We start from the raw sequence: 13,811 nt of genomic DNA on the forward strand, positions 1-13,811 counted from the left end.
CCCGGCGGCTGCTCCGATTGGTTAAAGACAGAGAGACTGGAGACGGACAGAGGAAGGCGGGGGTCTTATTTCTGGTTGGCTTTTAAATCAGTTTTTCTTTGCTAGTCTCAAGAGTTTCCCTGTTACTAAGGAGTAGGCTTGTATCTGTCATTACCCAAAAAGCAAGCCTAATCAGCAATACTGAATATTTTCCCATTTTTACTTACTAAGTAGACGCACGATTCTTCTTTCCCTTCATTTTAATACACATGCCGATATATCTCTATCTATCTAACTAGGGGTTATTGGGTCGTTGTTTTTATTTTGATTATATATATATTTATATTGTTTTGTATTTTGATTTTGTTCTGTGAAGTGCCCTGAAAGCTCCGGGTATAGGGTGGTATATAAATTAAATTAAAAAATAAAATAAACGCTGTGGGTGCTATATGCGGAATCTGAATCTGGAATTTTATTTATTTATTTATTTTATTATTATTAAAATTTGTATACCCTTCTTCCCCTGAAGGTCTCAGGGCAGTTCACAGCATAAAAACACAAAATACATAAAACAAAAACAAAGCAAGCCTATACCTCGTTATAGTGTACCTAGCGTGTTCAGGGATAGCCAACCTGGTGCCCTCCACAAGTGGCTGGGTTTCAACTCCCATTATCCCTGACTATTGGCCATCCTGGCTGGTAATGATGGGAACTGAGAGTTCAGCAACATCTGAAGTGGCTTTTAAAGAGCTGTAAGGCTGGACTTGCAGCTTATTTCGGTTCTTCCACTGGGACTGCTTTTCCTTTTTGCCCTTTGCACCATCAGGACAGGTAAGGAAGGGAGGTTGCAAAGTGTCGTTTATTTCACACCGCCTGGTTTCATATGAATGTGCCTCCTTTAAAATTGGGTTAAACCAGAGCCTAGGGCTTGCTGATCAGAAGGTTGGTGGGTCGACGGGGTGAGCTCCCGTTGCTCAGTCCCAGCTCCTGCCAACCTAGCAATTTGAAAGCACATCACTGCAAGTAGATAAATAGGTACCACTTTGGCGGGAAGGTAAACGGCGTTTCCGTGCGCTGCTCTGGTTTCGCCAGAAGCAGCTTAGTCATGCTGGCCACATGACCTGGAAGCTGTACGATGGCTCCCTCGGCCAATAAAGCGAGATGAGCACCGCAACCCCAGAGTCGTCCGCGACTGGACCTAACGGTCAGGGGTCCTTTAAAGGTAAAGGTAAAGGGACCCCTGACCATTAGGTCCAGTCGTGTCCGACTCAGGTTGTGGCCACCTTCGAACCACCGACCTTCTGATCAGCAAGCCTTAGGCTCTGTGGTTTAACCCACAGCGCCACCCGCATCCAAGGGTCCCTTTACCTTTACCTATATTCTTTGACAGTGACCGATCAGGAAATCGCTGAGCTCAGAGGAAGAGCATCAGAAGATCCATCATCCCAGACTCAAATCTGTTCTGTCTAAAAAAAAAAAATCTATGCACCAGTTTGTGAGGAAAGAACACTTCTTGGAAGCAGCCGGGGGAGATTTCCAGAAACCAGTGGGTTACAGTATCTCTTTGACTGACATACAAGTTGGCACAAAAGACTGATCTCTCTGAGGACAAATGCACTGTGTTAATCACCTAGTATGAGGCAGAGGCAGAACTCGATACAGTAGTGAGTCAGCTGCTGCAGGCATGCACATTTAAGCTGCTCCATCTGCAGGCAGACTGAACCATGCTGCAACCCTGTATGTGCACCCCTACCTATTAAACACAGTGTGGGTTTTAATGGGGCTTGTTCCTATTAGCCTCTGTGCATAGGGTTGCACTGCAAGGCCTTTCCCATAAGTCCAAAGGATGTCATATTTCCTCAGCCACAGGGCTGGTGCACAGCACTGAGAGAGACCCGCAGGAGGCTGAGAAAGCAGCAAACCTCAAACGTGGCAACAGTTTGCACGGTGCAGCCAAACTGCGGGGCATCCTACCCTATTGGTAGGAATTCTCCACCCATTCCACGGTGATTGGGCCTCTCTGCTGCCTCTGTCACTGGGTTGCAAAAGCATCAATCAAAGCAACGGGACCCTGGGAGGCAGCTCCTAACAACTAGCTTTCTGATTGGACCATACTTTCAGCCCCGAGATACAGCCATATTGAGTGTGGCATTTCGGGGAGGGAAATCTGGTTCAGTTCTTGCAGTCCATGGGACTCTCAAGAGTTTCCTACAGCACCATAATTCAAAAGCATCAATGCGACTAGCATGAGTTTGGCCAAACTGTGGGAGGCAGTGATAGGCGTGCCTGGCGTGCTCTGGTCCATGGGGTCACGAAGAGTCGGACACGACTGAACAACAACAAGGTTTGCACAAGAAGCAAAGAAACAAGGCTGGTAAAAATAATAATTAAAAACGAACAAGCTGAAATCTAAGTACTGAGGTTTAAGGCTTCAATCCTATGCAACCTTACTTAGGAGTAAGTCATACTGAAATCAATCAGATCCTTCTCCCCACCAGGTAAGCATGCATAGAAATGGGCTGCACGAGCAAATGATTGGGATGTACATCAGGTAGAAGTGATAACTGAAATATCAGCATCAAGTTAAAGATTTGTAATAGATTTTAGTCCACCCACAGCTTGAGTCCACTGCCAACCTCTACTGATTCCTGTAAAAGATTCATGTTGTTTAATTTGTCTTCCCCCCCCCCCGCCCCCATTTATTCCAATGCAATGTTGAACCAGAGAGTGGCTTTTACAGATTTCATTGTCGATCAAGTTACTGACAACAGTAAGCTGGAGGTACAGGTATTATTTTTCTGCAGGACAAAGGAGGAAGATATTCTAATATCCAATGTGAAGTCCTTTCCATTTCACTATTTACCAGTTCTTTGAAAACAGCTGCCTGATTAAAGCCATAATTTCACTTCTGTTATCTGTCATTTGTGGCCTGAAGCAGCCCTCGGAGACCCAGTTCATTACCTTGAGGAACCAGGACTGAAAAAACCGAAAATAGAAACTCTAGACTCCCCAGTCTGCAAAATAGCTATTCATTCACTTCCTCCATTATTCATAGGCTTTCGAGAAACAGCGAGATCTGTGTGAAAAGAGTCTCTTAAGCAGAAGGGCTACTGCACCCACCTTATTAATCAAGTGCCAACAGAGTGGAAAGGCAAACGAGGAAGCCTAATGAAGGGTCTTCAAACATGACATTGGGCATCTTACGGAGACCACCTGGCCCAAAGCTGGGCAGCAGATCACCACAAAAGAAGTTGTGTCCATAAGAAGAGGCTGCTGGATCAGGCCAATGGCCCATCTAGTCCAACATCCTGTCTCACAGTAGAAGAAGAAGAGAAGAGTTTGGATTTGATATCCCGCTTTTCACTACCCTAGGGAGTCTCAAAGCGGCTAACATTCTCCTTTCCCTTCCTCCCCCACAACAAACACTCTGTGAGGTGAGTGGGGCTGAGAGACTTCAGAGAAGTGTGACTAGCCCAAGGTCACCCAGCAGCTGCATGTGGAGGAGCGGAGACGCGAACCCGGTTCCCCAGATAACGAGTCTACCGCTCTCAGCCACTACACCACACTGGCTCTCTCAGTGTCCAACTGGAGTGATTTATTGATTGAAGTGGCTTCCAAACAATAAAGAACAATAACATAACAAAAAAAAATTAAAAAAAAATCCTTCCAGTAGCACCTTAGAGACCAACTAAGTTAGAGACCTCCAAGGATGTGGACAGGCTGCTTGGACGAGTGAAACTGACCACCTGTCTCCTTGATCCTTGCCCATCCTGGCTTATAAAGGCTAGCCGGGAAGGGCTGGGCAATGGGCTCTGCGTGGTGGTGAATGCTGGAAAGAGGGAATCTTTCCAGACCCGCTGAAAGAGGCGGTCATTAAACCGCTTCTTAAAAAAACATCTTTAGACCCGGCCAATATGGCCAACTATCGCCCAGTCTCAAATCTACCATTCTTGGGCAAGGTGATTGAGCGGGTGGTTGCTGAACAACTCCAAGCACGCCTGGAAGATGCGGACCATTTGGATCCCTTCCAATCAGGATTCAGGCCTCATCATGGGACTGAAACTGCCTTGGTCGCGCTGGTTGATGATCTCCGGCGGGTTAGGGACAAAGGTGAGAGCTGTTTCCTGGTTCTGCTGGATCTCTCAGCGGCCTTTGACACCATCGACCATAACATCCTTCTGGACCAGCTAGAGGGGTTGGGAGCTGGGGGCACTGTTATACAGTGGTTCCGCTCTTTCCTCCTGGGCCGTGTTCAGAAAGTGGTGGTGGGGGATGAGTGTTCAGACCCCTGGGCTCTCACTTGTGGGGTGCCTCAGGGTTCTGTCCTCTCCCCCATGCTTTTTAATATCTATATGAAGCCGCTGGGAGAGATCATCAGGGGGTTTGGGTTGGGTGTTCATGAATATGTAGATGACACCCAGCTCTACACCTCTTTTAAATCAGAACCAGTGAAGGCGGTGAAGGTCCTGTGTGAGTGCCGGGAGGCTGTTGGAGGATGGATGGCGGCTAACAGATTGAGGTTGAATCCTGACAAGACAGAAGTACTGTTTTGGGGGGACAGAAGGCGGGCGGGTGTGGAGGATTCCCTCGTCCTGAATGGGGTAACTGCCCCTGAAGGACCAGGTGCGCAGCCTGGGAGTCATTTTGGACTCACAGCTGTCCATGGAAGCGCAGGTTAATTCTGTGTCCAGGGCGGCTGTCTACCAGCTCAATCACGGCAGTAGGGACACACCTTGTGTGCTGGGGAGAGGTACCCTGGAAAATGCTGGCCTTTCAATGCCCCCTTTAGAGTGGCGGTATATAAATAATAAAATTATTATTATTATTATTATCATCATCATCATCATTATTATTATTATTTACAACTGCCACTCCTTGTCAGGAGAGATAGAGATTCCCTCCTTTGCAAAATCCAAGTGCAAATCTGTGTGTGTGTGTGTGTGTGAAATAACAGTACTGTATACAATAAGCATTAGGGGCACATAATAATAATATATTAAAATTTATATCCCGCCCATCTTGCTGGGTGGCTTACAACATATATAAAAACACAACAAAGCATCAAACATTTTAAATAAAAAACAAATATCCTATACGAGCAACAAACAAACAATAACAATAGAAATAAACAGTTTCTATGCCTGTTCTCTTTGTCCATGGAGTTTTCTTGGCAGGGATACTGGAGTGGCTTGCCGGTTCCTTCTCCAGGCAGTGGAAGACAGGAGTGCCTGGCGTGCTCTGGTCCATGGGGTCACGAAAAGTCGGACACGACTAAACGACTAAACAACAACAACAATAAACAGTTTACAGTTGTGCCCAAATTGAAATAACTGCCGACCCCAACTAAACAACAAACATAGCACAAACCACCAGCTGATTATTAATGGGTTTGGTGGGCAGAAAAGAACCTGCAAACATTTGTTGCTGCGGAGCGGACGTGCTTTTATGTTCTCCGGGACAGGTGCTTGCTTAGCAACCCGTGACTCAGCTCAGAGTCAGGGAGTTCCCCCGGGGGGTTGCACGCCTGCTTGCAATGAATGGGAGGCGTGCAGAAAATAAATAAATAAATAAATAAATAAAAAGCACGGGCTGTGATCCTGTGTAGGAAGACGGGCGGCTCCCATTCATTTCAGCCGGGGCTTATGCAACATACATTCTCGGCAGATGGTGACCGAAAGAGCCACCGGCATTCCTGAGCAAGCTTCTCCGGGTTCTCGCGGCTTTGTGCAAGCCTGTTCTCAACAAGCCCTCTGTTTTCTAAAAAGAGACACCAGCTCCTCACCCGCCCGCCCCCAGCAGCCTCCCTCTTGCAGAAAGAGCCCTGCTGCCATTTTCACTCTTTTCCAGCCCACTGAAGCTCACTCACCACGATGAAAGCGCTTCCAGTAAATCACAAAATGATTTAAATGCATCCTATTCTGGGCTCCCCTTTGGGAATGTGCAGGAATATAGCAGAAAGCACAGTGCAAGCCCCTAATGCCGGCAGATAGCTTTAGGTACATATGTGCTTATTTGTGGACAAGTCGCTCTTTTTTATTGTTCTTTCACGGCAGGTAATTACTCTGGATGCATTCTACGAGAGCCAGTGTGGTGTAGTGGTTAAGAGCGGTAGACTCGTAATCTGGGGAACCGGGTTCGCGTCTCCGCTCCTCCACATGCAGCTGCTGGGTGCCCTTGGACTAGTCACACTTCTCTGAAGTCCCTCAGCCCCACTCACCTCACAGAGTGTTTGTTGTGGGGGAGGAAGGGAAAGGAGAATGTTAGCCGCTTTGAGACTCCTATGAGTAGTGAAAAGCGGGATATCAAATCCAAACTCTTCTTCTTCTTCTTCTTCTTCTTCTTCTTCTTCTTCTTCTTCTTCTTCTACATTCTTATAAATCAAGATGTTGTTAGGGGTACTGGCTTTTCGACTAAAGCCGGTGATAGCTTTAGCAGAAGCTTGTGGTGCAGACCTAACATGTGGATTAGTGCTTCTACCAATTCCTGTAAATGAAGCTGCTGGTAAAAGCCAGAAAAGAGCGGGTCAAGTCAGCATTTTTTCTGGTCAGTTGGTACACTTTCTTCACAGTGTATGTCTTTGAACCATCGCTTTGTAATCAACATGGTTATTGTGGATTTGTGCTGATCTGTTTGCAAGGATGTTAGGTAATTATGTTGGTTAATTATTGAGCATCCATTATGAGTTCCACTCTGGTCAGACCTCACCTGGAATACTGTGTCCAGTTCTGGGCACCACTTTTCAAGAAGGATACTGACAAGCTGGAACGTGTCCAGAGGAGGGCAACCAAAATGGTCAAAGGCCTGGAAACAATGCCTTATGAGGAACGGCTTAGGGAGCTGGGTATGTTTAGCCTGGAGAAGAGAAGGTTAAGGGGTTATATGATAGCCATGTTCAAATACATAAAAGGATGTCATATAGAGGAGGGAGAAAGGTTGTTTTCTGCTGCTCCAGAGAAGCGGACACGGGGCAATGGATTCAAACTACAAGAAAGAAGATTCCACCTAAACATTAGGAAGAACTTCCTGACAGTGAGAGCTGTTCGGCAGTGGAATTTGCTGCCAAGGAGTGTGGTGGAGTCTCCTTCTTTGGAGGTCTTGAAGCGGAGGCTTGACAGCCATCTGTCAGGAATGCTTTGATGGTGTTTCCTGCTTGGCAGGGGGTTGGATTGGATGGCCCTTGTGGTCTCTTCCAACTCTATGATTCTATGAGTTCACAGGGATGTTAGATAATGCTGTATCAAATCAAATGTTGTCTTGCAATTTCCAGTACATTTTCCCATATCTCCTTGGTGCAACAAGTCTGATCTTATGGGGAAGGAGGTGCAACCTGAATTTGCCAGTATGTGACTGAATCCCACTCCAAAACAGTGGCAGACTGGAAGGGCCCAAAGAGTGGTGTTGGGGTTCAAGCCTTCTTGACCGGCCATCCTTGCTTCCTGTTCCCATATTTGTTGGGATGGACTGTACTTAGGGGTTTCTTCTGTCAGAGCTGCTGTGCCTGCAATAGCCTCAATAAACACACGAGATGTAACCGGCCGTACTCTTGATCGCAGCTACTACTATACCATAAGATCCACTATCTTGTTACATCACAAATGAACTTGTACAACTGATGAAGCCCAGGATGGCGAAACAAGGTCAATATTCCGGAAATCCTTGTCTTAGACTCTGTGAAAGGATTCTGTGGAACTGTAACAACCCTTCACATGGATTGTTTGGACTTTATGAACACACACAGGTGGAACAGACACTAGTACATGTATGGACCTTATGCATGAACTGGTTAGAGAATGAACTGATCTACTGGGTCTTCTGCTTTTTCCGTTGAACTTTATGAGCTATTTCCATTGAAATCTATAATATGATGCAGTGAATAGCATACTTTATTTATGCAAGAGTACAGCCGGTTACGTCTCGTGTGTTTATTGAGTGTTTATTGATGGCGTTTCCTGCTTGGCAGGGGGTTGGACTGGATGGCCCTTGTGGTCTCTTCCAACTCTATGATTCTATGAGTACATTTTACGTAACCATAGGTTTGATGTTGTTTTGCAATAGCCTCAAAGCAGCCATATAGTTATCAGGGGAGCTTTTTCGCAGCAGCGATGATGGGCAAAGCTTTCTTGTTAAATGTCCATCTGTGTTCAGGTATGCATATGGGGCCTATTTGAAAAAAAGGCTTTACCACAGCTGTGTCACTGAGTAATGTGTGTGTGGGAAGAGGAAACATGCCCAACTTGCACCCTATGGCTATATAACACATTCCTCATGTTCACTAAATGGAACCTCCAGGTTCAGAGGCAGTCTTGCTTTGGATACCAATCGCTGCTGAGCAACAACAGAAAAAATGGTGCTGCCTTCTTAGGGGCACATGGCTAGATGCTGTGGCCAACGTGAAGCTGAACTACAGGGTTGAACTAGAGGTTGTTTTTAACCAGGACCCCAAGATTTACCAACCAGAACCAGATAGAAAAGGCAGGATGCCTCTGAGCACTTTCTAAGTCTAAGGAATTATCTTCCTTCCATTCTAGAACTGGACTGATCTCACAATCCTATCACGTCTAAGTCTACTCCTGTTTAGTTTTCTTCATCTGAGCAGCTGAATTTAGGTGGAGAAAATAGTGTTATTGCTATTGTTAATGGGGAATCTATTACAGAAAATAAAGCCATAGATCCAGTGAGGCATTGTATTCTGGATTTAGATTTGAATTAATTGTTGGCTGAGATTAATACACAAACATATACGTTCTACCCAAGACTTGATGTTGGGAGCCCCTTCCCACTACATATAACAAAACTTGCTTATCCAAAGTGTTGGAATGTAATTGCCCTGGAAAAATGAATTGTTTTCCTTCTGCTATCATATTTGGATAGTTCAGAGGGTTTCCCTTGGAAGAGCCCTGACATCAGTGTGGTAACGTAAAGGTAATAATTTATTGTGCTTTTAATATTGTTGGAGCCGCCCAGTGGCTGGGGAAACCCATCCAGATGGGTGGGGTATAAATAATTGATAATAATGATAATGATAATGATAATGATAATAATAATAATATAAAGGACCCCTGCTCCAGGCCAAGGGAGCTGGTGTTTGTCCACGGACAGCTTTCTGGGCCATGTGGCCAGCATGACTAAACTGCTTCTGGCGCAATGGAACACTGTGGCGGAAGTGCCGTTTACTTTCCTGCCACAGAGGTACCTATTCATCTACTTGCACTGGTGTGCTTTCAAACTGGTAGATTGGCAGGAGCTGGGACAGAGCAGCAGGAGCTCACCCCGTCGTGGGGATTCGAACCGCCAACCTTCTGATCGGCAAGCCCAAGAGGCTCAGTGGTTTAGACCACAGTGCCACCCACCCCCCTACGTTAATACATAAAATCAGAAATGTTCAATACCCCGACTTGCAGTGCAATCCTGTTATAACCATGTCTCCTCTGAAGCAAGCCTTATTGAACTCCGTATAACTTCTTCAGCACCAAATCAACACTGGGATTTTTATTTTTTAAAGTTTTATCACATTTGTATCCCACCTTTCCTTCGAGGAGCTCAAGGACGGGCATTTTGAGGTTGATTAGGTTGCGAGATAGCAACTTGTTCGGTAATATTCCCAGGTTATTTGAGGCCCGGTATAACATGCGGAACAATCCTTCCACTACTACACTACCTCGAACTGGCAGGAGATAAATGCAAATTTCAGTAATAATATCAGTTGGTTATGGTGCTGATAATGCCAAGGTTGCAAGTTCGATCCCCGTATGGGACAGCTGCATATTCCTGCATTGCAAGGTCCTTTCAAACAGCCATATTGAGTGTGGCATTTCGGGGAGGGAAATCTGGTTTTAAAGGCAGAGTATATCAGCTCTGTCTTTGCTCATTTAGAACTAGTTATGTCACTTAATAGGCTTTGGTTCTAGATGCCTTCACTTTTTATTTGTTACTGTCTTTGGAATGTCTTCCCAATTTTTTACCTGTTAATGTTTGCAACTTTTTGTTGTTGTTCAGTCGTTCAGTCGTGTCCGACTCTTCGTGACCCCATTGACCAGAGCACGCCAGGCACGCCTATCCAGTGGCGTCGCTAGCCTCTGCGCTGCTGGGGGCGGTGGCAGCGCAGAGGCACCCCCCTGGGGGAGGGGCACGACGCACGTGTATGCAGAAAGGGGGGATTTTCCCCCTTTCCGAGGCTTTTTTTCGGCGGGGGTGGTGACCAGCGAGGGGGGGGCAAGCGTGACACCCCCCCCTCGCTGGTCGGCCCCCCCCGCCAAAAAAAAGCGGCGGAAAGGGGAAAAAGAAGCAGAGCGGCGCTTAAACGCGCCTGCTCTGCTTCCTTTCCAGGCTTTCCCCGCCCCCCCCCCCACGGTTTTTTTCGGCGGGGGGTGGTGACCACCAGCGATGAGGGGGTGACAAGCGTGACACCCCCCCTCGCTGGTCGACCCCCCCCGCCGAAAAAAGCAGCGGAAGCACCCCATCCGTGTGCTGCTGCTCCTGGGGTGACGGAGGGAGCAGCGGCGCGTGGGAGTGGCGGGAGGGGCCGCCGCTTGTCACCCCCACCCGCCGCTGCTCACCCTGTCACTGGGGGCGTACCGCCCCCACCACCCCTCCCCAGCGACGCCCCTGCGCCTATCCTTCACTGCCTCTCGCAGTTTGGCCAAACTCATGCTATTCGCTTCGAGAACACTGTCCAACCATCTCATCCTCTGTCATCCCCTTCTCCTTGTGCCCTCCATCTTTCCCAACATCAGGGTCTTTTCCAGGGAGTCTTCTCTTCTCATGAGGTGGCCAAAGTATTGGAGCCTCAGCTTCAGGATCTGTCCTTCCAGTGAGCACTCAGGGCTGATTTCTTTGAGAATGGATAGGTTTGATCTTCTTGCAGTCCATGGGACTCTCAAGAGTCTCCTCCAGCACCATAATTCAAACTCTACAATTTCCATTAATTCTTTTTGCTTACAGGTAAGTAGGATTGCAGCCAAAGGCAGAGCACCTCAAAAATTCTATTGCAAAAAAAAACTGGAAAAGGAAACAAAAGACTTCCCACGTACACTCCAAGGTGCAACTCCAAGAGGAAAAGCTATTTCCTGCATTGCACGCACCGTGGGGTATTCAGAATAAATGCCACACGAGGACGAAATATAAAAGAAGGGAAAAACCCGCCTCCCTAAGGGGGAGGGTACCTTAACCAATCAACACTGCCCGGGGGCGCACGCGCAACAAGGCAAGAACCCCGCCGCCGCCGCCAACCTCAAGCCCCACCCCGCTGCTCCTTGCGGGCCACGCCTTCCTTCTCGTTTTGCGCGCATGCGCAAGGGCTCGTCTCGAGCGCTCGCCGCCGCTTGGTGGCGACTAGGCTGTTCTAGCGGTATGAGTGGCAGGCGGGTCGGGGGCGCGCGCTCCTCCTTTCCTCCGTCCGTCCGTCAGGCGCGAGAGAGGGGCGGGACGTTGCCTCCCCTCCCTGCCCTCTGATTGGCCTTCAGGCTCGCTCTTCGCCCTCCCCACCCCACTCCGCTCGGGCTCGCTCCCTTTGCGAAGCGAATAACAAGCTGAGGTGGGGGGGAGGGGGTGGAGCTGGAGAAGAGGCGGCGCCGCCGAGCCTGAGGGAGGAGAGACAAGGCCGCAGGCGGGGCCGGGATTGCCTCAGAGGGCGACGTTGCGTCGTGGCTGCCTGGCTGGGCTGAGTGACTGACTGACGGCCGCCCGTCCGTCGCCGGAGAAGAGAGAACCGAGCCCCGCCGGCCGCTCCCTTCCCCGCCGCAGCTGCCGCCGTTGCCGGGTCCCGCTCTCTCTCTCTTTCCGTGAGGGGAGAAGCAGGAGGAAAGACCCGCCGCGGGGCAAAGAGCGAGGGGGGCGAGAAGCACCGGCGGCCTCCCTTCCTTCCCTCCCCCGTCCCCTCACCCCCTCCTCGCCCCTTCACCGCCCCCGAGGGAGCCGGGCGAGGTGAGCCCGAGGACGGGCGGCGGCTCCTCCCTCCCTCCTCCTCCTCTTCCAGCTTTCCCACCTTCCTCCTTCTCCTCCTCTTCCTCATCATGTCGGCGGGCGGAGACTTCGGCAACCCTCTGCGGAAATTCAAGCTGGTCTTCCTCGGGGAGCAGAGCGGTGAGTGAGGCCCCCGGATCCTAGCCGGGGTGGGGGGTGGGGGGGGTGATCAACGGTGAGGAAACCCCCCCCCCCGACACCTAACCCTCTCCCCAAAAAATCTCCTACCTGGCTGCTTCCTATTTCACCCCACCCCGCAACACCGCGCCGCATCATTCCCCCCCCTCCTTCCCCAGCCGGTCCTGCTGGACCCGATCCAGGCTCAGGCGGAGACCTCGGATCGCTCCCCGGCGCCGCCGTCCTCGTCCTCCTTTTCTGCCCCCTTCATCGTGGGTGCGGCTGGAAAAGGGGATCTTTTCCTCCCTCGGGATTTTGACGCCCCCGATTTTGGCCCTATATTCTGGATGGGGTGGATGGAAAGGGAAAGAGGGAAGGAATATCCTCCCCCCCCCCGCCTCTTGAATCCCTGGGGGCCAACACCCCCCCTTCCAAAAAAACAACATCCCCCCCCCTCCCCAGAAACAGCCATCTTCTCCCTCTGCTTGTACGTTGCTTGCATATTCCTAAGCAACCTCCCCTCTGATCGAGGCCCTCAAGCCAGCAGTCCAAATCCCTGCTCCCACCTTCTTCCTGTTGTGGTGGGGAAAATGGCTTTGGTGCAGATGGAGGGAGTCATTCAACCCATGCACGCATCTCTCCAGGCCTGAAGCTTGGAGAGCCTGTCTGGTGCTCTCTCTAGCATGGTCAGGTGCTTACAGAATGGGAGGTGGTGGGGGTGACACTTGTCTTTTTCTGTATCTGTTATCAAGCACCTCCTTCCCTGCTGCCACTCCTGGTTGTTGTTGTTGTTGTTGCCGAGACCTTGATTTTCTCCTTTTTCCTCTCCATATTCTCTCCGTATTCGGCTGAAGGAAAGGGTCACTAAAGGGGAGCCTTGCTGTTTCTCACCTCTAGGAAGGAACAGGGCCACCCAAATCTTCCCCATCCATTCCAGTGTAGAAGAAACCAGAGCCCATTGAATTGTTATCTCTCCCTGGTTGCACCGGGTTCCTCATATTCTTTGTGTATCTCTCCATCCCTTTCCCTGCCAGGAATAGATAACAGAAATGCAAAAAATAAAAATAGTACCCTATGGAAATCTCTAATATTTCAGCTGTTCCTAGGCATGAGATAATTCATTTTGAACCTCGATGCTCAAAAGCCCTCCCCGCTGTTCCTCAGATGGGGAAATGTGAGGGTTTATAGTGTGTGTATCTGCTTTCAAGTCTATGTGAGGGCCTGCATCTGATAAAGGAGTAAGGATGGTAGGAATTCCTGTTCATTAAAGGTTGTGTGCAAATTGCTTTTTGGACCACTATTTTTTTCCTCTCAGTGACAACCCTGATCCTTTGACAATATTCTAAGAATTGAATTCAGTACTAGGTGATGGACTTTTGTAAGCTTCTGTAAGAACTGAGACCTTTCCCACTGCTTAATCCCTGACTAGATAATTTTTTGGAACAAGCAATTCATGGTTTTCAGATATGGGCTTGGCAGAGTGGTTTGGTCCTGGTACAGTACACGTCCCATTTAGTAGAAGAAAAAAATAGTGATCTTGGGGAAAGAGAAAAGCTTCAAGTAGAATAGAAGATTTAGATAATAGTATATAAAGGTTTTTATTTTTAAAGAAACCCACAACCTTGCTGATTCATGCATTCTCAGTTTCTGTGGCTTTACTGGGTGTGGAATGAGGTGAGAAGGCAGGCAATTCTGCTTAATACAGTTTTTCACAATTAAATGCAGTTTCCTCACAGAAAAACAACCTAATTCAA

The 13,811-nt window shown here is 48.7% G+C and overlaps 2 protein-coding genes across 3 annotated transcripts in view; both read left to right on the top strand.

Annotated features, from left to right (window-relative positions):
- Nucleotides 1-13,811, top strand: part of LOC117045139 — a 415,311-nt gene that overhangs the window by 282,706 nt on the left and 118,794 nt on the right. The window lies entirely within an intron of this gene.
- The window catches only part of RAB6A (RAB6A, member RAS oncogene family), a 56,224-nt gene continuing 54,324 nt past the window's right edge, over nt 11,912-13,811 (top strand). Inside the window, exon 1 of one of the 2 annotated variants that reach the window (XM_033145949.1) lies at nt 11,912-12,060. In XM_033145949.1, the coding sequence (XP_033001840.1) occupies nt 11,991-12,060 (70 nt within the window). In that variant the 5' untranslated portion in view covers nt 11,912-11,990. The remainder of the gene's footprint in view (nt 12,061-13,811) is intronic. The other variant, XM_033145948.1, reaches the window with a different exon arrangement.

The sequence above is a fragment of the Lacerta agilis genome, chromosome 4 (assembly GCF_009819535.1).
Source record: "Lacerta agilis isolate rLacAgi1 chromosome 4, rLacAgi1.pri, whole genome shotgun sequence".
NCBI lineage: Eukaryota > Metazoa > Chordata > Lepidosauria > Squamata > Lacertidae > Lacerta > Lacerta agilis.